Source organism: Mandrillus leucophaeus, unplaced genomic scaffold, assembly GCF_000951045.1.
Source record: "Mandrillus leucophaeus isolate KB7577 unplaced genomic scaffold, Mleu.le_1.0 Scaffold503, whole genome shotgun sequence".
In the NCBI taxonomy this organism is placed as follows: domain Eukaryota; kingdom Metazoa; phylum Chordata; class Mammalia; order Primates; family Cercopithecidae; genus Mandrillus; species Mandrillus leucophaeus.
Genome location: NW_012105399.1, coordinates 2,557,307 through 2,581,160, shown reverse-complemented (window position 1 = coordinate 2,581,160; position 23,854 = coordinate 2,557,307). Strand labels below are relative to the sequence as shown.

At 36.7% G+C, this 23,854-nt stretch overlaps 1 protein-coding gene across 3 annotated transcripts in view; it reads right to left on the bottom strand.

Moving 5' to 3' along the window:
- Nucleotides 1-1,418: 1,418 nt before the first annotated feature.
- KCNK2 (potassium channel, two pore domain subfamily K, member 2) overlaps nucleotides 1,419-23,854 on the bottom strand; it is a 251,915-nt gene continuing 229,479 nt past the window's right edge. For all 3 annotated transcript variants that reach the window (XM_011996163.1, XM_011996162.1, XM_011996164.1), the window contains exon 7: nucleotides 1,419-2,658. In XM_011996163.1, coding sequence (XP_011851553.1) covers nucleotides 2,341-2,658 — 318 coding nt within the window. In that variant the 3' untranslated portion in view covers nucleotides 1,419-2,340. The remainder of the gene's footprint in view (nucleotides 2,659-23,854) is intronic.

The following is a 23,854-nucleotide window of genomic DNA, read 5'->3' as shown; positions in this document are numbered from 1 at the left end:
ACTACCTTCTTTAGACTTCAATACCACCGGGATGCTTAATTGTCTTTTCCTTACAAAAAACCATTCAGGCACCTGTGTTCAGCATTCAGTCTACTTCAGTGTCAAGACAAGGTCTAACAGTAATAAAATATGACATAAATATACGGTAATATAATAGAAACAACCTTGAATCTATATGCGATTTCAAATATCTTATTTCAAAACTGAATTTCACTATATTTGGTTTTCATGACTAGCCACCGAGGGAAACAGTCTGCATGTATTTAGCAAGGGTATATCAACACATCGAAAATATTTCTTAAATATTTTGAATAAAGGAATGACAAACACTCAGCATGAAAAGTAACATCCTGGAGTTCTACCTACCTAGATCACATCTAAATTCTTAGCAGCAAGCAGGAGACTCAGAAAATGCTGACTTTAATTACAAACTTTATTTGTCAATACAATTCACAGTTTATACATGGTGCATTCCACCATATAAATTTTCGGAACAGTTATTTGAGGAAATGGGTGTAGCTTTCTTTCTAAAAGAGCCTGACTTTCTACAATTTTGGTTGGAATTTCCTTTTAACTTTATAAAAGTACTTTTAACAAATTAATTGAATATTTACATTTCTAGCTTAAATTTAAATGTTGGAAAATAAGCATCTATTAGTTTGTTTGTTTTTAAAGATTCTGGGTTTTTCAGGACCCTAATCTGAATGCCACTTATTCAGATACAGCTCCCACCCCTACACACAAAAAAGTAAAAGAAATCAGTTTGCTTTTATATTTAGGGAAATTATTTTCTTTCTGCATTTTAAAAATTATATATATATATACAATGTACAGCAGATCTAAGTATGAAAATAAAGGAAAGGGTAGCAATTTACGGGGTGCATTTACTGAATTTTTTCTGAATCTTGGAACCATCTGAAGAATTATGGGATATAAAATTAAACTAAAAAGAATAATCAGCCTCTTTTATGTTAAAAAAAAAAACACAGCAAACTCTCAAAATTTAAATTGTGCTATAACAGCTTTTTCTCTAATGTCAGAGATGAATTATGCCTGCAATCTGCATTTTTCTATGTGCAAAGTCACAGTGATCCCAACTTCAACTTCTGCCCTCACAGCCAAGTCACAACTCCAAAAGTACACCCACAGAAGGCTAGGACTGTGCCCTGCACTCACCACTGTGCCACCTCCTCTCATCTGGCAAAAGTCACCCAACGAAAAGAAAATTATATAAGCCTTTCATACATCAAAAAGCAATTAGAAGCTGGCAGTATACTGTTTATTAGCAAATACTTGTAACACATTGTTTTGCTATTTCCTTTCCATCAGAATGATAATTCACACCCACCATTTTAAATCGCCTCCAATAATATCCATTTTTAACAGTTTTCTTCTGTCAGGTCATTTATATATATATAGATAGATAGATTTTCTTCTTCTGCCTTTAAAAAATGTATAGTTATTAATAAATGATAAATTCCAAATACTGCCAGGAAAAAGGGGATTGTTTGGGAGCAGCCAATTTTACCAGCCTGGTCATAATTACACTGTATATATGTACCACTGGTACCTGAGTCAAATAAATACTCAGAGGGGCCACCTCTGTACCTCATTTCTCTGCAGTGCCTTTAACACTAGGCAACGCTGAGTGTTGCTTCAATGTCCATGTAATTTGGCATCTATTTCTTCTTCGGGCATCATCACTTCAGTCATTTTACACACTGTTTCCAGCAAGGTATGGTGTTCAAAAGGGAGAACTGGGGTAAAAGACTAGAGAGGTGAGCCTAGGGGTGGGGGCAGGGAAGGAGAAACCACACATTAGCTAGAGAGGTTCTGTTTCTTCATAAGATAAGGCACTGACAGAAAATTTCTTAGGTAAAAGGCTGCATAAGAATTTCTTGTCATTTACAAAAAAAAAAAAAAAAAGAAATTGTTGTCATCCATAAATGGTCTATATCTAGGCTCAGTTAGGTAGACCCTGAAAAGTTAAGAACTGATCCCTCAAAGCTACATTGTTACCAGAAACAATTCTAATTCATTCTGAGGCCTTATGGCACATTAGGGAAAGAGAGAGGAAAACAGTCTGGGCACAAAAAGGCATCAGACATTGCTTGTCATTCCACTCGTCAAAGAAAGTGGACCATTCAACAAGCATCATCAGAAAGAAAGTGCTGGCTCAGAATTCCAAATTCTCTTGATGATAGATGACCATGATGGATGTATCTATTTTGTTCCCCCTTTGAGCTCATGCACAATTTAAAAAATGCTACCAGCAACAGTCATAAAGAGCATAAAGAAGTCCTCACCTATGGCTATGCCTAAGGTTATTCAAAGAGAGGGCTATTTGATGTTCTCAATCACAGCAATCTCTTCGCCAGCACAGTGTGGCGTCAAACCATTCAGATAGATACTCTCAGTCTTCAGTAAGGGAGGCAAGACATCCCTCTCGCTGGTCAGGTGGTTCACTGACAGGGTCCTCCTACAAGGAGTCAGCTCCTGATTGTGATTTCCAGCCAGTTCTGCCGAGAGCTTCCGCTTGATGGAGGTGGCACGCTGGAACTTGTCATAAATCTCCACACTCAGTCGCCTCCTGGTTTCTTTGAATTCAGCTGTGACGTTGGCTGTCCACTCAGCAGCGTGCGCTCTGAACTCTCCCACCTGGAACATACAAGCAGAGAAAAAATAAAGATATTGACACGCCGGTCAACATTTTCTGTGCTTTATCTTCTGTTCATTTTATTTCGGGATTTTAAAAAGAAGAGTGGAGTAATCTTTTACAGCACTGGTGGTCTGAGAATTGATGAAATTAGGTGGAGTGTACACAGCAGGATTCTATCTTATATAGATGTGGCTCTAACATTAACCTATGAACTTAAACTCTATGAATCAAACTATATTTCAGGGGCTCTAGATGTGCTTGGTTTTTACACATGAATCCTGTCATTGACATTTTTGATGCTGTAAAAAGGCAATCTCTAGCTTTTTAAAAATATTTTCAGTATTTTTTTCTTTTGTACTTAATTTCAAGAAGTACTAGAATGTACAAAGGGCAGTAAGCTATAGTAGAAGGAGCAAGGCAGAATAAAAGAGTCTGCAATATGAACCCAGGTGACCTTGTTTAGTTCTGAAAATAGCAATGCTGTTTGCTCAGATGTCAACCTAGTTTTCAGAGATCAGAAATGGTGTGTGCAAGAGTGTTGTGTCCAACCTCATATTGGTCATTTAGGAATTCTCTCTTTCCTAACTAAGCAACAAAATATTTTGTTTCCGCTTTCAGGAAATGCAAATAAATAATAACTGTTAAGTCCACCTTGAAGCCCACTTGGGAAACAGTTAAACCTAAGGCACAGTTTCTCAATAAATGTTTGTGGAATCCGTGAAGTTACTCAGCCCGTGGGCTGCTACCTCCTCAGCTGTAGAATAGACATCTTCACAGTACACACCTAACAGGATGGCGGAGCTAATGAACTTTACGAACTGCAAGATTTTATGCATTTATTATTATGTAGTTCTCTTTTGAGAATTAAAGAAAAAATGTGCCATCAATCACCCTGAGTCCATCAGACATTTTCTTTGACCTCTTTCAAAACTGTGTCTGTATGTTTGTGTCCTAAAACAGAAAATATGACCAATCCTATGGGAATCTTTATAATCTCTTAACTAACCAGAATTTAATAATCTAGACTATCACTTAGAATAATCTCCTAATATGGAATAACTCCTCCATTTTCTTCTAGCACTTCTGTTTTCAGCTTGGGAAATCCACTGAACTCATTTCTTAAGTGACCCAGGCTCTCCTTTGCTTCACAAGCAAACAACTATAGCTCTGTTTAATGTATTTAATTTCTGCCCTCTTGATTTTTGTTTTAAAAAATCAACATGGGAAATATAACTGATAGTTTCTAAATGTTTGTGCTTATCTGAATTATTGGCGGGGATAGATATGTATGTATATTATAATATGATGTGTACATATACTTGGAAGGAAGGCTATAGATATAAATGTGTGTGTGTGTGTGTGTATGTGTGTGTGTGTACTCAAAAACAGAAATGAAACTTCAAATATCCAAGGCAGATAGGAGGATGGTACATGGCAAATCAACTCTTTTTTTAATCCACACATAATCACACATACACATACATTTGGGGATCCACTTTTTATTCTAACAGGCCTTTATTTCCTAGTTATACTGTCCTAACAAGAAATACTTGCTTGATATCTAGGTCTGGTTCTGAAAAAAAAAAGCAAAGCTGGAAAAATGAGAACTCTATGGCATGTAGAATCAGCAAGATCAGGCTTTCCTTAACCACTGAGGCAACTTAGGGGAAGCTTGTTGGGAAAGAGGTGCAAAATCTACAGGAATTTATCCTGCAGATACTTACTCTTCCTATAAGGGAACCTGTCCAACTATACTTAGATATACAACTGATTACTAAATATGTAATTCTGTTTTGGGGGGACTCCCAGGTTAGGAAGGCTCAGGCAGTATTTATCAGTGGTAACAAACACCCAGTCATTCGGATTTGGCTCCCTACAAATCCCATACACACTTAACAAATAAACCCTCCCATAGTTTATATTATTTTTCTATTTTCCACCTAAGTCATGTCTCAAGTTTTGGGGCACAGTCAGAACTGATGGACCTAAAATGAAATCTGTTCCATCAGCTTTGTTTTGGTTACCACCACCCTCTTACCTTACAGCCAATCCTTCATGAACAGAAGGGCTGTGGACTTTCACAGAACCCGCCCCCACTTTACTTTGGTAATTGTCTTCTTATCTTAAAAAATATCTTTTTAATATAAAAGTCACAGGCTTTTTGCATCAAAATTCAAATGTTCACCTATATACTTGCTGCTTTTCTGTCTTTTCTAATGAGAATATAAGCTCTATATACATCCTCAGCACCTAGAACCTCGTATGTAGCACATTTCCAATAAGTACCTGTTAAATGAATAAATATATCACTGCAAATGCACATACTTTGTAATCTCATACCACAATGATAGTAATTAGTGTAGGATTTATAGCACACACGCTATCAATTGTTTTTCTTTTATCTGTATACACTAATCTTACTTTCTGCCTCTTCCATCTCAATTATCATCAATATTTTGCAAAGAAAAGGTCTTATAGTACACACATTGTTTTGTACATAGCTTTTTTTCTCATCTAATTTTAGTCCTGTTCCCATGTTAGCACTCATTATTTCAGCTCATAGTTTATATCAGCCACCTAGCGCTCCCCAAGGAGAATGGCTACGGCATGATTTAATCATTCCCCTATTGGTGAATATTTGGATATGTTTAATTTTTTTTAGGTTTAGCTATTAAAAATAACGTTTCAGTGAATATGCTTGTACCTACACTTTTGCTAATGGGTACAAAGTATTACTGCAAGTGGAAACACTGGGTTGAAAAGCATGAGTGTTGATATGGCTTGACTGTGTTCCCACCCAAATCTTATCTTGAATTGTAGCTCCTGTAATTCCCATGTGTCATGGGAGGGACCTGGTGGGAGGCAATTGAATCACCGGGGTGGGTCTTTCTCGTGTTGTTCTCATGATAATGAATTAGTCTCACGAGATCTGATGGTTTTATAAAGGGGAGATCCCCTGCATTCGCACTCTTGCCCACTGCCATGTAAGAAGTCCCTTTGCTCTTCCTTCCCCTTCTACCATGATTGTGAGGCCTCCCCAGCCACGTAGAACTGTGAGTTCATTAAATCTCTTTCCTTTATAAATTACCGAGTCTCAGGTATGTCTTTACCAGCAGTATGAGAACAGACTAATACAAATATTTTCTGATTTTGCAGACACTGTGAATTTTCTGTCTGATTTTACTGGAAAGGCGGAACAATGTGCTGGATCTAAACCCCTAAGTTTGAATTCTGGCTCCACCACATACTCATTGTGTGTCTTAGGGTAAGTTTTTTTAACGTCTTTAGCCTCATTTTCTCCTGTGAAGTGGGGTAAACAATAGAATCCTCCCTATAGAGTTGGTATAACAATCAAATAAGTTAATATATTTAAAAGAGCAACACCAAGCACATAGCAGGCACTAGATACACACACAAAATTTTACACAATAGCATGACATAGACCTGTATTACCAATGAGAGTCCTTTTCATTATGGGTGTTTATTGAGCAGTATTTTCAGACTCAGAACTCCCAGCAGCCTCACCATTTCTTTTCTGCACACTTAGGTATAATCTTTGCATTTTTTGTAGCAAAAAGCACCTTATCATTGGCACCAGCACAGAAAGTATTTTAAATATTTTAATCATCTCTTTATTGCAATTTGAATCTTAAGTGGTCCCGATAAGTTGGACAAAGAATGAAAATGTTTCTTAGGCTTGACTGAATTTTCTCAAGAAGTTTCACAAAGTCACTGTGATCTCACAGGTTGCACTAATGGCAAACACACAGGAATCAGGAACATGTAGAGCTGAGTGCTTCTACCAGTTAGTGATTCCTGCCAATTAGGAAAAGGCTGAATGCAAGAAAGGCTCAGATTTGTTGGAGTCCATAAATTATTAATACTTTGTTATCTTTAGCATTCAATTTCTGTCAGAGGCTAGTATTTTTGTCTAATTTTGGAAACATATTTTTTTCTCATTTCTGTAGAATTCCCAGAGGTGGAAAAGTAAACACTGCAAATCATAAGAGCTGTAGTAACAATCTGTCAGAAATGGGGAGGGAAAGGTAGGGGCATGAATGGCAGCCTCACTTTCTAGCTGTATAACCACATTCTATGTGCCCACAGCTATGCAATTTAACCTTCTTTGAGCTTAAGATTCCTTATCTATAAAACAGGGCTAATAACCTATTTCACAGGACAAGCGAACGAGATATATATACAGCCATGAGCTACATAATGATTTTTTTGGTCTGCATATACAACAGTGCTCCAAAAAAATTATAATACTATATTTTTACTGTACCTTTTCTATATTTAGGTATGTTTAGATATACAAATACTTACCATTGTGTTACAAGTGCCTGCAGCATTCAGTACAGTAACATGCTATACAGATTTGTAACCTAGGACCAATAGGCTACGGTATACAGCCTAAGTGTACAGTAGGCTATACCATGTAGGTTTGTGTAAGTGTGCTCTATGATGTTGGCACAATAGTGAAATTGCTTAAAGCCACATTTTCTCGTAACATAGCCCCATCTTTAAGCGATGCACAACCATGTGTATGTGTATATATATATACACATATATATGTGTGTATGTGGGCATATCTGTGTGTGTTCTCAAAATATAAGGGGTTATACAAGTATTAATTATGATGATAGGTGAAGATTATATGGTTTGCCGAGGGTGCTTTAAGTATTTATTACTTCTAAGGTCTAAACATCTTTTAGAGGAGTGCAGGGCAAATTCATGCTATACAGAAATCTACCCTATAGCGGGTTACATTAGGGTGAGGATACACTGCCTCAATTTCCTAAAGATACTGAAAACAATACATTGACTCATAAAAGTGTGCACTTGGGCAACTCATCTAAACCACCAATAACAGTATATGTTCATTTCTTTAAAAAAAATCTTATTTTTCTTTTTTTAGTTTTTTTTCCTTTGTTTTGAGAAAGGGTCTCACTCCGTCTTCCAGTCTGGAGTACAGTGGCACGATCATGGCTCACTGCAGCCTTGACCTCCTAGGCTCAAGCAATCCCCCTGGCTTAGCCTCCCAAGTAGCTGGGACTACAGTGCACACCCCCATGCCCAGCTAATTTTTTAAATTTTTTGTACAGATAGAATCTCCTGAGGTTGCCCAGGCTGGTCTCAACTTTGTGAGCTCAAATGATTCTCCTGCCTTAGCCTCCTAAAGTGCTGGGATTACAGGTGTGAGCCACAGTACCCAGCCTGTTCCCCCTTTGTTGTGCCCTTTCTACTATTCTTTACAATACTTTAGGAATATAACTGCCAAACCAAAGCATGAAAATCAGGAGGAAAAAAAGAGAAAAATAGAGTCCCTCAAAAACTAAACCAAGGCAAGAAAGAATTAATTATTCACATTCCAAAACAAAGAAAAAAGAAAAAAAATATTGACCTTATATTATAGCAAGGGTATCTAATCCTTTGACTTCCCTGGGCCACATAGGAAAAACTAGAATTGTCTTGGGCCACACCTAAAATGTGCTAACACTAATGATAGCTGATGAGCTAAAAATAAATATATTGCAAAGTATCTCATAATGTTTTAAGTTTATGAATTTATTTTGGGCTGTTTTCAAAGCTATCCTGGGCCCCATGCAGCCCACGGACCATGGGTTGGACAAGCTTGGTTTATAGCAATGTAGTCATTTTTCACGAAATAACACATAATCCCCTAATGTACAGACTCACATCTTTTACTGGTGATAAAATTGTCTATTCAAACTCTAAAGATGCTTTTTTGTTTTCAAAGAAATTCAAAAATAAGTTCCTGAGAATATCACGTTTATATAAGTAAAATTTTTTCTTAATGGAAATAATGCTTTTGGTGTTCTGGGTAATTAAAATTATTCCTTGTGCATTAAAATACTTTTGCTTCATTGGATTTTTATAAAAAAACTTTCAGCAACTTAAATAGTATTTCATCTTCCTATAACCAAGCAATCTGCATTACTTAGTAAACCAAGCTGAGGACAAAAAGTGAGCAAAAACAGCTCCAAAAAATCACAACGAATGTTCTTACTGGTCATATTATTTACGGAAGAAAGAGGTCTTTACTGGAATTCCATATATTCTTAACTTTCACATGCTGCTCACAGCCCAGGTGATCTGATTTACAAAAGAAAAGGAAGGAAATGGAGTGCTATATATAAACAAGCACTTGTTCTCCGACTGTGCTGGAACTGTTCTCATCCACCTCGCTAAGTTCTCTGTCCTTAACTCGCCGGATCTTCACAGCTGCAAATGGCACTGCTCCGTCCCTCCCAATCAGTGTTTGCTCTTAATTTCTGAGTCAGCACACTCTCATGGCTGTTGTCTTACTGTTCGGGTCAATTTTCTCAATCAACTTTGTAGCTTCATTTTCTTTTACCCTCCTCCTTAACTACCTTTGTTCTGCAGGGTTCTATTTTCATTCTCCTTGGATAATCACATCCTTCCGATTGTTTCAATTACCATCTATTTGCTGATGACTCCCAAATCCATATTTCTAGGTCAAATCTTTACTGAATTCCGCATCTGTATAACTGACTGCTTATTAAGTCTCTTCACTTTCGATGGCTCCCAGGAATCTCAAACTTAACATGTCCCTAAGTGAAATCATTTAACTTCTTTAACTTTGTTGTTGTTGTTGTTGCTGTTTTTACATTTAATATAGCATCGTGTTACCACTAAGTTTCCTAAGTTGAACTTCAATATAATCCCTTGCTCCTCCTCTTACTGAATCTTACATCAAGTTCTTATTCAAATTTGTTCACTACAGCAACTCTTATATCCAGCTCTAATTCTTGCTTATTTGCTTCTTTTCCTCTCAATTCCTTCACTTCTTTCCACTCCTATTGTCAAAACTGTGGAAGAGTCCACCATTTTGGCTCATGTGCATTACTTCTGTGGTCTGCTAACCAGTCTTGCTGACTTAATTCCCTATCCCCTCAAATGCATTCTCCACGCAGCCGCCAAATTGCCCTGTAATGAACACAAATCAACTTAGTACTTTCCCCTGCATAAAACCAATTGATTCCCGTTTCACTCACAATAAAGTTCCAACTCTTTAAAGTGGCTCATGTAATCTAGGGCTTACCTACTGTTTCAGCCTCAGTTCTAATTACCAACTGTCTCAAACTCCACTTCGGGGGCCATCCTGAACGTTTCTTTTATTTCCTCAAAATCCTACTCTTTCTTTTGCCTTTGTTCATTCATTACCTGTTTTTCTCTGTCCAGAATGCTGTTTCCCAGTCCCTCTCTAGCATATTTCCTACTCACGCTAAACTGGACATCCTCATGGAGCCATTTCCCGATCCTCTAGAATACATTAGAATCATCTGCTAGTTGTACCCATCCCCTTCTGTACTTCCCTAGCATTACTGCTCAACACAACTTATTACAATTACTAGTCTAATTGCTCTCCTGACTTCATGACACTAGAGAGGATAAGTCCACCATATTCTATTCAGTATTCCCAGCTCCTAGAAGAAGGTACATCGTGAGAATTCTGTCAGACTTTGTTGGATAAATGGGTAAGTGAATAAAGGACAACCAAATAAATCACATTTTTGATACACAATCCAGTACAAAGAATCTGCTTCCTGGTTGACTGTGTTGGGGATAATCTTGATCCTCTCAGCAGGAAGATGCAGCCGGTGAAAAGCACTGACTCATAGCCATTGCTATTCATAGTAAAGGTCCAAAATATGTTTCCTCAAACTAACTTTTTAGTCATTGCTGAGACTCCTCAGCATTCTAAGAAGCCTATGATGCTAATATCTCATTCTCAAAGTGAAGAACTTCACGCCTATTGTATATATAGATCCTTTAAATCAGATTTTCTTTCTTTCTTTTTCTTTTTTTCCTTTCTCCTTACCAGCCCTCTAACTCTTTTCACCTCTCTCACCACTTTTCATGACAACACCTCACCAGGCTATTCCAGAACCTGGACTTTATCATCTTTACGGAATGCAATCTGTGAAGTTAAGGAAAGGTTGGCCAGGCGCAGTGGTTCATGCCTGTAATCCCAGCACTTTGGGAGGCCGAGGTGAGTGAATCACGAGGTCAGGAGATTGAGACCATCCTAGCCAACATGGAGAAACTCTGTCTTTACCAAAAATACAAAAAATTAGCCAGACATGATGTCATGAGCCTATAGTTCCAGCTACCCCGGAGGCTGAGGCAAGAGAATCGCTTGAACCTGGGAGTTGGAGGTTACAGTGAGCTGAGACCACACCACTGCACTCCAGTTTGGGCAACAGAGTGAGATTCTGTCGCAAAAAAATAAATAAATAAATAAAATAAAAAAGATATGTTAACAATTTCACTTTAGAAGAATCACTAACATCTTCCTCTGCAACTATAAGTGTTAATCCTCTGATAGCTTTTCAATGGAGCAAAGACTCATGATTCCAGAGGCCTAGAATCTGCCTCCTCAATAAAGGTTCCAAACCTTACCGTCCTCAGGTTATCTAACGTACCTCAAATAATATTAAGAAAGCCCTTGTCATGGTGGTAACATAATTTGAAAACAAGCACTTGCCATATTTCAACATTTTTAGAGTAATTTTCTTGAAGTACATAAGATTGATAGGGTGGCCTAAAAAGGATAAAAGTTCCCTATTCTAGAAGTTCACGATTTATGAAGTTTACAGTAAGCTCATTTGTAACCACAAGGAATAGTTAATACTCCACTGACTCCAGTCAGCTATGTGGCCAATTTTTTGACGATAAGGACCATTGCTCTGTTTCTTATCAAGTTCAACTTTCCTTCCTACCTTCCCCACACTGCAACATCTTGGATAGTGCTATGAGTATAGTAATTTAATAAAATAAGTTTAGTGTTTAGTCTTCCCAACTAGATGGTAAGTTAATGACAGAGGGTATGCATTCTATCAATTTCTTCTCCTCATAATAGTACCCAACATGGTAATTTGAATAGCCCAGACTCCTACACACATTCTAACTGACTGGTGAGAGAAATCTGTGACCATTGACTGACACAGCCCTCCTCCTGTACAAAAACATTCTGGATATGCAAAGGTGATATTTGCATAGGTTCTCTACCAGTGTGTGTTGGTACAGTCTGAAGAGAAAGCAAGTTATAAACTAATTTTAATCACACTAAAATCTTCATGTCCTTTGATAAAAGTCAATAATTTATAGAAATTAATTCTGACCACGAATTTTCAGCAAAGGAAAAGGCAAGTATGTAAGAAGATATTCTTTGAGCCATATTTTTAATAGCATAATCTTGAGGCTAATAAATGTCATATATGAAGTTAATGTTTATGAAAAGACTTTCAGCTACTGAAACCACTTTTCTTACTACTATGGTTATATTAAGTGATAAAAAAATTGCATTTTTACCAACTGATTATAGCTTTGTAAAATAATGGATGCATATAAGGATATACAAAATAATACTAAAGTTTATAGCATTATTTTAAATAATATCTTTCTTCTAAAAATGTCTAAGTATGAAATACAGTTGTTAACTGTCTTAATGATGAAGTGTGGCTGCAAAACCAAACATTCACTTGTTGCAGAGTAAACTCAACTTATTAAGTGATAAGAAATAAAATAAAATTGCATTTTTACCAACTGATTATAGCTTTCTGAAATAATGTATGCATATAAGGATATACAAAGTACATAAAAATGGAAACTATGGATTTTAGCAATTACCTATTGAGTATCTATTATATGCCAAGTCCTGGGCTTAGTGTTAGCTTTCTTGAAGTAAAAAGTTATTTACGTAGTATTTTTATTTCCTTTTAAGTTTCCCTTTACTGGTGTTATATTATACAGTAAACAGCATATCCAGCCCTAAATAAACCTTGTGGAGGCAGAGTTCTTTATTGGGTGCTATTTATTTGCTCAACACAATCTAAGTATCAGAATTGGACTGCAATTGCCCCTGATTCAGGTATCACAGTAAAAAAATACCTGAAGAAGCCATTTAATTTTCAATGGTGTAAAGAAATTTAAAAATGATTGAGGTTATTTGAGTCTATATTTCCGAATTGTAGTTCTACACTGATGACTAAAGTGTAATTCATTATATTTTACTACACACACAGGAGTGTGATTAAGGGTAGTTACCAGTCCTGAATTTCATGTTTGCATAATGTTTTCACTTCTGTAAGTTTCCTTGGCTCTCTCTAGCTCTACTCCAGGTCATTTGAGTAGTTATTTCCTTCTCACAAAAAGTATAACATGATTTAAAGAAAATTGTCAGTCTTTTCAGTTTGAAAAAAGATTTTTTTTACATTGCATTTTTTTAAGTGTTTGGTCTTTATCAAACTGCATTTCTAAGGAGATGATTTTCCTCCAAACAACTCTGCAAAATGCTAACTCCCTATTTTTGCAAGAAAGTAAAGCCAATTTTTGAGGAGCAGTACTTCTTGATACTTTTTCTCCCTCTGATGTTTTTGAGCCATGCATCTGTGATAGGAGGACGGGAGGATGTATCATCCTACCATGACTTTTGATAGAACAGTTTCCAGAGTCAGTTTCATGTAAAAACGTTTTCTCCATATGGCAGAAATGATTGGCTCCCCTCTAACTGGGGTTACCTAGAATTTCAGTGTTGAATAGTAGCTAATACCCAGGAGGTTCTCCAATTTTCGATAATGCTGTTGCATGAGTCCTGTTTTCCATAAAATTCAACAATCACCAAGAGATTGGACATCGTTTCATTTTCAATATGCTGCCTAACTTATCTATATAAACTTAGACAACTCCTCAAATTTAGACTAATTCTAAACAAAATTATTTACTTAGCTTAATTATCTATTTCCCTTTGACCTTCAGAGCCATCCAAAGCTTTGTTCTCCTGAACAAGGCTTTAGCACTCCCATGCCTTTCCATACATTGGAAAACCTAACATTCTCTGTTCAGTATTTTTTTTCCCCCAGTATACTTTCCCCAACTACCTGTGAGCTTTGAAATCCTGCAATACTCTTTATAGAGTTTTGATTTCTGGTCATGAATAAAAGTATAAAAATCAAAATTTTCTAGTACTCTAAATAGTCCATCTCCAAAAGATGAGTATCCCAACAGCATTATTACAATTATTTGCAGTCAGCCACCTTAGAATAGAAATATATGGTATGATTTGGAAGCATGGAAACAGCAACTCTGCCAGGTGTTCTATGGTAAGAGAGCAATTCATATTTTCTTTCTCTCAAAGACCCTTCCAGCACGCATTCCTTTGACTTACTGCCTTCCCTTCTCACTTTATGTACAAGGTCATTTTTCCCCCCCTTGCAGTCCTACAATCTTGTCCTAATCAGTTTCTTCCTATGGAGCTTATCTGTATTTTCATTTGAATTGGCTATACTTTCCCTTCTTAAGTAATCTTCAACTGACTATAAATAACTGTCCTTTGTCAAAGGTAAGCCAGTCCCTGTCCCAGAATCATCACTAGATAAGGGATTTCTACCTGAAACTCCGTAAGGTTTTTCCAATTACCAACAGCCAACTCAAATGTCGATAATACATTTTCTTCACCAGAAATAAAACTACTGAGGTCTTCTTGATCTTTGACCAGGATTTTTTTCCTGTCCCTTTTTAAGGTGGGATTTTAAGTTTAATTTGCTTTTCTCAGTGCTTGAATGCTTGTATACCTTAATGCTTTGAGGAAAACTAAAATATTAAAAGTAGTTAGCTGAGTTAAAAACATCTCTGTAGTTAAATTTGTAAAAATAATTAGAAGCCTACTTTGCATTCCAATTTCAGCAGTTGCCTAGACTAAAATTCCTAATAATTATCATTAATTCATTTTCTAAAGTATTGATGTTTCCTTGTATTGTTGAACTGTGCTGGTAAAAAGAACATTTCCAATTATTCTCTTTACCAACCAGGTTTAAAGAAAAAAAAAAGCATAAAAGGATTATTTAAGTATCACATTATCTTGACAGAACAGTACATGATGTTTTCTCTGGTTGTCAGAAAAGTATATGTAATATTCATAAAGTCTCCTTAATCTAACCTGCTTTTTTTGGTTAGTAATTTCTCTACTTCTTTAATATTACACATATTAATGTGACTGTGTAAAGATGAATTACAAGAGTACTCAATCTTTTTAAATAAAGACAATGTCAAGAAAAATAATACTAAAATTTATAGCATTATTTTAAATAATATCTTTCTTCTAAAAATGTCTAAGTATGAAATACAGTTGTTAACTGTCTTAATGATGAGGTGTGGCTGCAAAACCACTCACTTGTTGCAGAGTAAATTCAACTTATTTTTGTCATCGTATCACTGAGCACCCTAGAAATTCTCTTCACTGCCCTGCTATTGGGGTTTCTTTAACAATCCATTTTATGAACTCATCCAAATTACACAATATCTTATTGTATTGTAAAGATGATAATATAGTTTGGGTAGTTGTCCCCGCCCAAATCTTATGTTGAATCACAATCCCCAATACTAGAGGTGGGGACTGGTGGGAGATGTGTGGGTCATGGGGGTGGATCCCTCATGGCTTGGTGCTGTTTTCATGGTAATGGGTTCTTGCCAGATCTGGTCATTTAAATGTGTGTCACTCCCACCCCACTCTCTCTTGCTCCTACTTTTGCCATATTACGTGCCTGCTCCCACTTTGCCTTCCATGAGGAATAAAAGCTTCCTGAGGCCTCCCCAGAAGCAGATGCTGCTATGCCTGCTGCACAACCTGCAGAACCAGGAGCCAATTAAACTTCTTTTCTTATAAATTACCCAGTCTCAGGTATTTCTTTATAGCAATGCAAGAACAGCCTAAATACAGATGAGGATACTGAGTTTCAGAAACAATATAATTTGTGTACTTAGATAAAATTTCATATACTGTTATATGATTGAGCTATAGTAACTAGATACAGTTGATTCTTGAACAATATGCATTTGAACTGTTTGGGTCTACTTATACGTGGATTTGGTTCTGCCTCTGCAATCACTGAGACAGCAAGACCACCCCCTCCCTTTCCCCCCAACTCCTATTAAACCTACTTAACATGAAGAAAATCAGAATGAAGACCTTTATGATGGTTCATTTCCACTTAATAGTAAACATATTTTCTCTTTCCTATGATTTTCTAAATAATATTTTTATTTTCTCTAGCTTATTTTACTGTAAGAATACAGTACATAATAATATACAAAATATGTGTTAATTGACTGTTATCAGTAAGGCTTCTCAATAGTAGCCTATTAGTAGTTTTTTTGTGTTTTTCATTTGTTTTTTTGTTTGCTTGTTTGTTTTGGGACAGAGTCTCACACTGTCGCCCAGGCTGGAATGCAGTGGTGCGATCTCGGCACACTGCAACCTCCGCTTCCCTGTTTCAAGCAACTCTCCTGCCTCAGCCTCCCGAGTAGCCAGGACTACAAGCGCCTGCCACCATACCTGGCTACTTTTTGTATTTTTAGTACAGACGAGGTTTCACCATGTTGGCCAGACTGGTCTCGAACTGCTGATCTTGTGATCCACCCACCTTGGCCTCTCGAAGTGCTGGGATTACAGGCGTGAGCCACCGTACCCAGCCACGTAGTTTTTTAAGGAGTCAAAAGTTACACAAAAATTTTTGACTGTGCAGGGAAAGGGGTCAGTGCCCCTCACTCCTGCATTGTTCAAGGGTAAACTGTTATTTGTCAGGACAATGTGGAAACTCTACAAGTACCACTGTCTGATGACTGGGGTGGTTGTAGTGATGAGGTGGTGGGGGGTAATCATCTGTCTGTTGTTCAAGTTCTTAAGGAATTAAAAAAATACCAAGTCAAAAGTAACAACTGAATAAAGAAGGGGGCTGCAATCTTAAAGTCATTTGCCATAATATGCATTCATTGTGTATTTAGCAAAATCAAAACATTTAATGATGTTTCAAAACTCATTCAGGAAACCTAGATTTAATAGTATTTATTTATAACAAAAGGGCATTTTATGTTCACTGCAGCAACACAGGACCAGTCCACTAAAACATGGTTTTGCTTTCTTTTCTCTTCCTCTCCCTTTTCTAAACAATTCAGCCCCAAAGCAGTGAAATGGAGCAGAACTAGTTAGCCATCCATGCAGTTGGTTTGGGAGAGGGCCATGGTACCAGAGTGAAATGTCAGAGCCAGACCAGCATGAGAAGAATGTCTACTCAAGGGATGGCAGCAGAGTGTGGATGTCAGAGTCTGAGATGGGTGACGAGGTCAACCCAAAGAGGGAGGCCCAGCACATAGTGTCAGAGAGCAAGCAGGGTCGAGAGGGTGTCCCTGCAGGGTTCCTGATGGTGGCAGTAGCGGCAACTCAAGATTGGCTACATACAAGGAGACTGATCAAATAATATATTGAAAATAGCAAGAATCAGAAGCTTCACCATGGATGAGAAAGGAATTACAACTATAAAAAAGCAGAAAACCAGAAGTAACTCTATTAGATCAGATCAGAACTAGAGGTACCAGTATGAGTTCATGGTTCTCAAAATATATAGATATAAAATAAACAGGTATGGAAATATCTGTATGCATGAATATAAAATATATTCCTTAGCTCTATCAACTAAGAGTGTGTGAGAGCAGTGATATCCTCATTAGCAATAAACACTCAAATATTTTTCTCTAAATATTATTGTCCTTTATCTACTATAAGAAATCATGGCACCTTGGAGAAATGGCAGATTCAGGGCTAGGGTAGAGAAACTAATTTGAGTCTGAAACATCTAATGTGCTAGAGTATAAGGAATTGCTCAAGGGATAATGGGGATATGCCAAAAAGACAGAGAAGTTTCAAGGGGCTCCCAGTGGCCAAGCCTTAGACAACTTGAAGATCAAAATAAATGATTATAACAGATTACAATCCATTGATTACAGCAGAACCCCATAAGTCTGTGTTCACATAAATAAATAAACAATAAATTGACAGTTTGATGATGAAAGAGATAACGATAAAATCTCAAAATGCCTGTCCAAAAAATATGCATTAAATACACAGAGAAAAGAGCAGACTTCCAATGGAAAAGGCTGGCAGACAACACCTTCTGTCATCTGGTTAATATCACGAGTCATGGGACGAATCAAAATTCTGTGTCATCTGACAGATGCAATGAGAAGAGCCTTCCCTGTGCTATTTAGACTTATGTTGGGTATCAACTCACTTTGATATTTATATTTCAGTGGCGCATTTAAGGAGATACATAATAGTTATAATTAAATGTCAGGGTTTAAATTTCAGTGATAATTTTCTTTTCTAACTACTTAACCTAAAATGAAATATTTATGATTTAAACTAAAATCTTAAAATAGGCATGGACAGGATAGGATCTTCAAAATATCCTCAGAGAGGTCACATGCAACATAGGTGAAGACCAGTGCTCTGGAACGCTGCTGGGCAACCCCAGTACAAACCTCTTTTCTTTATGAATTATTCAATCTCAGGTACGTTTTAGAGCCACTCAAGAATGGACTAACACAAATGTCTAGTTGGTAAAATCAAAGATGTATTTCTTTCCTCCAGATCTATGTATCTCTGTGAGTTACCTTTTTCAGACATGACAGCCATTAAATTAATCATCAAAATAAACTGCATGATGAAGCAGAATTGGGATTTGCTACAAGTGTTAAATCCAAATTTGAAAAAATAATGAAGCATACAAATCACATTTCTCCTATTATTAACATTTAGTGAGAGCAAAAAGGTTTGTATTATCAATAAGTATAATTAAAATATTTTAGCACTATTTCATACTCATTTAACATTTGTATTTTTGCACACATTTTAAACATGTATATTAGTACAGAAACAGTAGTACATCTTTGCAACTTACAAATATGCATACATTGTAGGCACATGCTAAACATTTTTTTACTACTAATAATTTACAAGAAAATTTTGGAGATCATAGGAGAAAAGAAAGGGGTTGATGAGAAGTAAGGGGGGAAACAGGACATGTAGGAGGGATGCTACTGTGGTGGACCAGGGAGATGAAAATGGAAGTTTTAGAAATAGTGAAGCATGCATCGAAGTGGTGGTATACAGACTGAAAATGGAGGAGAGTATTTACATGCTTTGTTCACGGAAACACTAGGACTTGTGATGCATAAGTCATGGAGGTGAGAAAGAAGACAGAATCAGGAATGACTGAAAGGATTCTGGCATGAGCAACTGGATGAATGCTGGGTAATATTTACTAAGACTGGGACATTAGAGTAGGACATTGTGGGGGAGCGATACTAGGATTCCATGTGGGTTATGTTAAATTTGAGGTGGTAAATAAGTGGTTGATTTAAAAAATATTCCCCTTCCCAGCAGCTACTGCCATCCTCTTGGGGGAGTTTCCATTTCTCTGTCAGTGACTCACCTTCAGACTTTCCAGCACTTTAACCTTTGCTGTAGGTCAATATCCACTCCCAGGTTCATAGAGTGGATCGAATCTCATCCACAACTCTAATCATTCCAGTTGCTTTACTGTATTTTCACTATTATCCTACACTGTGACTGCATTAAGTCTTGTGGACAGTTGGTTCATTAGTGCCTTAGTGAAGTGGTCCCCTTTTGACTCCTTCCTTCACTCCTCTATTCCCCTGTGAAACATCATCTCTTCACTGTCCCAGGGTCTTAGGAATTTCTTCTTTGGACTGCTATTCTAGCACTGTATCATGTCTACTGGTTCATGTCTATCTTCACATTTCCTATTAGACTCTGGTCACTGAGGGCTGAGGCTGTGTCCTATTCATCTTTCTGTCTCCAGCACCAATCTCAGTGCCTGAAATATAATGGCTGCCCAACAGAACTTTAAAACCCTGAATTGTGCAGATAAAATTAACTGCTTTTTCTTTAAACTACCCTAAGTCCATCATAATAATTAAATCAGACTTATCAGTGTTCAAAAATCCAGTTCAATAAACTAAAGGTGGTTATTTTAAAATTTAAAGCCATTAAATCTAGTTTGCATTCATATTGCAAATTCTGTTCCAAGAAGTGACAGATTTCTTTTTCCTGGGAAATCAAGGGAAGAAATTATTTAGGTTTCTTGGGCTAAAGTAGTCTCTGATCAAGTTAGTTACCAGAATTAGTGTCAGTGCAAGTTATAGATGAGCAGCTGGAGAGTTTAAGAGTGTGAAAAGGAAGATGAGAAGTGAGTAATAAAGAAGGGAGAAAAGAACAAGTTTTCATTTTGTGGTTCTTTGTTGCTGTTGTTTTCAGAGGTTAATGCATGTATATCTAAATACATGCTCCATTGGTTTAATAATATCTTTATCACATTTAAACTCTGCCTAATGGAATGTGGGAGAAAATATTCAACATGGTTTAAGCAGATCCAGGAAAATGATTTTTCCAGTTTCTTTTTCAAAGGTGAAATTGCTTCCAGAAATTTGTCTTAAGAGTAAACTCTCCCATGTACAATTGCACGGGTGTGGGTGGTGGACATTTATAGCAATCCTCTGAAATAACTGACAATCCACTGATGAGCCAGTGTTCACTTTGACACTGGATAAAATGAAATACCCAGGCAGTAAAAGAAATATAAGCCCAAAGATATTTTCCAAGACTTGTTTTAGATTTGGAAAAAAATAAGTAATGTGTATTTATACATTTATTTCATCGTCCCTGGAGTTAGTCTTTTACTCCTCTTCTTTCTGTTTTCAATGATATCAATTACAGACCATAAAATTTCTAGAAGGAAAAACACAATCTCTATCATTAGCACAGAAGAAACAGCTTCAGTTTAAGACAGGTTACTGCCAGCAATTCTAATCATAGTCTATAGCTGTGCTGTTTGCTTCACAGCCACTGCCATTGTGGCTACTGGGTGCTTTAAATGTGGCCAGTCTGATTTGAGATGAGCTCTAAGTGTAAGATATACACCGATTTTGAAGATTTATTGTTAAAAAAGAACATAAAATATCTCACCCATGACTTTTATATTATTCAATATTTGCATGTCAAATTATGGTAGTTTAGATATGCTATTGGGTTAAATACAACATATTATTAAAATTAATTTCACATGTTTATTTTTACTTTTTTAGTAAGACTATTAGAAAATTAAAAATTACATGTGTGGCTTGCATTTCTATTTGTATTGGAAATAGAAATACAACATTCTATATATTATATATAACATATATAACATACAAGTAACATACATAGTATATATAATAGCATTATGTATAAAAATACTACATATTAAATATATTATTATATTACATATACTAATCTATGATATACTAAATATATATTATATCATATAATAAACAATATTAATACATAATATAGCTGCATTATAGAATATATTACATACTATCTAATATACAATATTAATATATATTCTGTATTAGTGGTTACTTTATGAAGTGCTAGTCCACAGAGTCTTTTCAACACCATGTTTAAACTGGACTACAATAAATCATGCTTTTATTCTTTTATGAATATGTGAAAAAAAGTTCAGAAATCAAGAAAATAAACCAAAATTGGAAAACAATGCAAAATCAGAAATATCCCTCATCCGATTTCAACAAGTAAAAGGAGCAGAGAGGGTCTAATAATGCAAAGTATTCATGCACATTAAGTGAATGCTCACAGCTGCCTTTCCCAAACTAAATATAGCACTGCCAAATTAGTTCTACAGAAATGCTGCTCACTGCGCAGGACATGCCCTGTCTTACAAGCATGCTGCTGTATTTTAATTAACTTGGCTAAACTGTAATGAGGATGCCTAAGAAACAGGAAGAAAAGGCGGAAAATAAAATAAAGGGCAATGGAAATATTGTGGAGGTGGCAGGAAGGCAAGGCTGGCATCTCACCCCAGAAGAGTGTAGGGGCTTACCCTGAACCTGGTGAAACAGATCAGAAGTGCCGTGGGCCTGTCTCCCCAGCTGTATCCACTGATGACTTCTGAATTTGGAATATGGGGAAGAATAATGCCTCTGAATGTAACGATAAAATATGGGACTCTTCCATTGTGAAAGGAAATCAAAGAGCTATACTTCAGTGTCCTTTTAACAAATGTTCCTAAACAGTATCCTAAGGTAGCATGATGGACACACACATGGCCACCCTTTGTCTGTGGCCATCAGAGCTGTCCAAAGCATCTACTTATATTCCATGAAAAGTCAAGGACTGTGACAAGAGAGAAAATGAAATGGAACTCCTTCACTCCCACTGCTAGTCACCTCAGGCAAACTTTCATATGTAGCACTTATGATATCACTTTATGCTTTGGAGAACACGATTTGACCTATTTTTTTTTTATCCATTTAACAGGGAGCTGTGTTATAATGGGTTTCTGTTAAACCTTGGTCTAGTTATTCTAAGAAGCCTGTATTACATCAAGTAATAAAGGGGTAAGAAATATTCAAGAAGGAGAGAAGAGGCAGAGGAGAAGCAAAGAATTCAAATGCCTCTCCTGGTGCCTTACCAGTATTACCTATTACCTTTTATTTGGTATTAACTGAAAAAAATGGCTTCTATGAAGCCATTTAACAGGGAGCTGTGTTATAATGGGTTTCTGTTAAGCCTTGGTCTAGTTATTCTATGAAGCCTATAAGTAATAAAGGGGTAAGAAATATTCAAGAACGAGAGAAGGGGCAGGGGAGAAGCAAAGATAATTCAAATACCTCTCCTGGTGCCTTACCAGTATTACCTATTACCTTTTATTTGCTATTAACTGAAAAAAAAAAAAAAATCCTCCCAGCTTCATTAGCTTCATTATCTCAATGCTTAGTGAGAAGGAACTTTTTTGTCTTTGTCTGATTTTAACACCTTCAAGGCTCATAACAAAGCTCTCAAAGGCTTTAACTATTCCCAAGTTTCTCCCTCACTAGCCTCCTTATCATCTTTCTTTCAGATGTAAAAGTTGGGTGCTCATGCATTTCGAATAATGGAAGATAAAGACTGCCAGGAAAAGAGAAAGGAGGAGAGAATTAATCAGTTCATTTTTCTCTAGTTTTAAAATACCTTCAAACTGCCAGTTTCTCCAATAAGGGACAATCCATATAGACATGATTTTTTTTTTTTTTTTTTTTTGAGACAAGGTCTCACTCCCATTGCCCAGGCTGAAGTGCAGTGGCATGATCTGGGCTCCTTGCAACCTTGACCTCCCGGGCTCAAGTCATCCTCCCACCTCAGCCTACTGAGTAGTTGGGGGTACAGGCATGCCACCACACCAGGCAATTTTTTTGTACTTTTTGTAAAGACAGGATTTTGCCATGTTACCCAGGCTGGTCCTGAACTCCTACGCTCAAGGGATCCACCTGCCTTGGCCTCCCAAAGTGCTAGATTACAGGCACGGATCACTGAGCCTGACCATGACTGCTTTGTGAGACAACATACCCAGCTATCTCAGAGCTTTAGTAAACACAAGGATACGACGCTATTCATGGATGTTGATATAGTTTGGGTGTCTGTCCTGACCCAAATCTCATGTCAAATTGTAAATTCCAGCGTTGGTGGTGGGACCTGGTAGGAGCTGATTAGATCATGGGGACGGATTTCACTCTTACTGTTCTCGTGATAGTGAGTGAGTTACTGCAAGATCTGGTTGTTTAAAAGTGTGTAGCTCCTCCTCCACTCTCTCTTCCTCGTGCTGCAGCCATGCAAATCCTGCCTGCCTCTCCTTAGCCTTTCACCATAATTGTAAGTTTCCTGAGGCCTCCCCAGCCATGCATCTGTACAGCCTGCAGAACAGTGAACCAATTAAACTTTTCTTTATAAATGACTCAGTCTCAGGTATTTCTTTATAGCATTGCAAGAATGGACTAATACAGATGTCGAATGTGGATAAATAGAACATATTTGTAACAGTAAACTGGTTCAAAGAGGCAATGGTGTAGAAATATAAATGTAGAGTTGTTTTGGCCTCAATTAGCAGTGTCATATTAGAGATGAATGCAAAGACCCACAAATGGACAATAGGATAAATTGATTAAGGTAGAATATTTATTAAATATACAATTCTAGAGCTTTGACATTACCCAAGAACTTTTGAGACAACACTTTTTAGTTAGTTGCTTTTAATTTATAGAATCTACACTTTTCATCATAAATCCTTGGGTTGATTTGGCAAGGTGGGGTGATCTACAAGATTTACACGTCTAACAATTCCTCTGTGTATTTTAAGGAAATACTGTTTCATGAGATTCAGCTTTAGCTAATTACTATTCATTTAATAGTAATTAATTAGTAATTTATTTAATAGTAATTTTATAGTAAAATTGGGATAACTTTTTTTTTTTTTT